The sequence below is a fragment of the Aotus nancymaae genome, unplaced genomic scaffold (genome assembly GCF_030222135.1).
Source record: "Aotus nancymaae isolate 86718 unplaced genomic scaffold, 86718_ANA_hifiasm-v0.15.2.pri h1tg000043l, whole genome shotgun sequence".
In the NCBI taxonomy this organism is placed as follows: domain Eukaryota; kingdom Metazoa; phylum Chordata; class Mammalia; order Primates; family Aotidae; genus Aotus; species Aotus nancymaae.
Genome location: NW_026988457.1, coordinates 16413564 through 16415433, shown reverse-complemented (window position 1 = coordinate 16415433; position 1870 = coordinate 16413564). Strand labels below are relative to the sequence as shown.

At 44.3% G+C, this 1870-nt stretch overlaps 1 protein-coding gene across 1 annotated transcript; it reads right to left on the bottom strand.

The window, feature by feature from the left end:
* Positions 1 to 463: 463 nt before the first annotated feature.
* On the bottom strand, positions 464 to 842 carry LOC135268803 (small proline-rich protein 2A-like). The gene has a single exon (XM_064361811.1). It carries the CDS (start codon positions 680 to 682, stop codon positions 464 to 466), a length of 219 nt encoding a protein of 72 aa, XP_064217881.1. The 5' UTR covers positions 683 to 842.
* Positions 843 to 1870: the final 1028 nt, after the last annotated feature.

Below are 1870 nucleotides of genomic sequence, written 5' to 3'. Positions count from 1 at the left end.
CCAAATAATTGTATAATATTGCTAATAAAGCAGATTCAAAATGAAGCAAAAGATTCATTCACAAATATATATGCAAAGATGATTTATTCAGGGAGTGAAAGAAAAGTGACAATTGCACAGGTGGGAGAAGCTCATGCCCAGATGACAGACAGACACAGAAAACATCAACAGAATTCTCTGATGGTTCCCAGGGAGAGAGCTGCTGCTCTTTCTTCCAAAGCTGTGAGAGCTGGCACAGCTGAGGACTTCCTTTTCTCAGCTCCACCTGGACAGTGGCAGTATGGCAGCCTCAAAAAGGAAACATTTTGCTGTCAGGGATCATCACAGGCAGATCACAGGCAAAGGGGAAAGAAGTTCCCTGTGTAACCACGGTAAGCTTTGATAAGAAGATGCAGGTGAAGCTGTGGAACAAGATGAGCCAATTATCCTCATCATTTCATGATCCTGATGAATCCCGAAGCTGTTACTTGCTCTTGGGTGGATACTTCTGCTGGCAGGGGGGAGAAGGTGGCACAGGAGGACATTTCTGCTGGCACTGCTGAGGTGGGCAGGGCTCTGGACACTTTGGTGGTGGGCAGGGCTCAGGGCACTTCGGGGCTGGACATGGCTCTGGGCACTTTGGCATGGGGCACATAGGAGGTGGCTGGCAGGGCTGCTTACACTGCTGCTGTTGGTAAGACATCCTGCTGGAGTCTCAGAATCTGAAAGAAATGATATGACAGTGTTCACAGGAAGGGGTTCCTATAGAGAGAGAAGCCAAAGCTTATGTAACACCATGGGATATTATTTCTCCAGTCTCCAAAAATTTATTTAAAGTCTTATCTGCCTTTTAATGACTCCCTCATTTCTCTCTTCCACTTTAGCAAATTAATTGCTTCCTTGGCCCTGGGAAATCCTGTGTTTTCTCATACAATTTTTCCAAAGAAAATATCTCTGCAGTAATGAACCAAGCATGTTATCTCTGTGAAAATTACACCTTCAGGAAAGGCAGTGAGACGTTCAGATACCATGGGCAATCTCACACGCCGTTTCTACCACCATTATCTGTTGTAAAGTTCCAGTGGGTTGACTTGAGCACAGAACAAAGGGCTGTTTGGGATGGATTGCAGGCTCTTCCGCCTATTAAGTCACAAACATTTGAAAAGAACACCAAGAAAACATGAGGAAAAAAATACTTTGTTCTTTCTTCTTCTCCAAATCAAAGCTTTCCTATTCATTTCTCTGTCCTTATAGACACCTAAGTGTATACAAGAAACAAGCTAAAATAGCATATCATTGTACTCTAATTCTAAATTTCCATCTACTAAGTAGCATCAAACCCATGGTCACAGAATTGGATCAACCAAACTTGCTGATAACCGATTAAATTCAACATTTCAGGGCACAAAGAACAGAGGAACTCAAGGAAGCAGACTCACTAGGTTCTCCAAAGCAGATCGATGCTCGGGTACCAGGAGTTTAGGAGTCTCACAGCAGGGAATATCTTTATAGGGCCTGCTACCCCACCCACTGGGAAGTGGAACTGCCTAAAACTGGGCTGGTCCAGCAATGTCCCAACTAAAATGCAAATGTATCCTTAGCTGGCATGACAGGGATTCTCAAACTAGGAAATATCCTGTTCTGGGATCTCCCCACTGAGTTAAGTGCTCCTGACTCACAGAGGACCTGCCCTAGCTCTCAGTTTCAGTGACTTATGTTAGAGAGAAAATTGGGGGATTCTCTAACTGCTTGTCAAGGGCGCTCTTGATTAGGAACAGTTATCCCTTCCTATCTTAACTCCCCTGAATCCTAAAACTTCCCACCCTGATCCACTTTAGCTGAATGCCGTATTGCTGCACGTGAATCCAATTCTGCGTCTACTTTCCTTGTA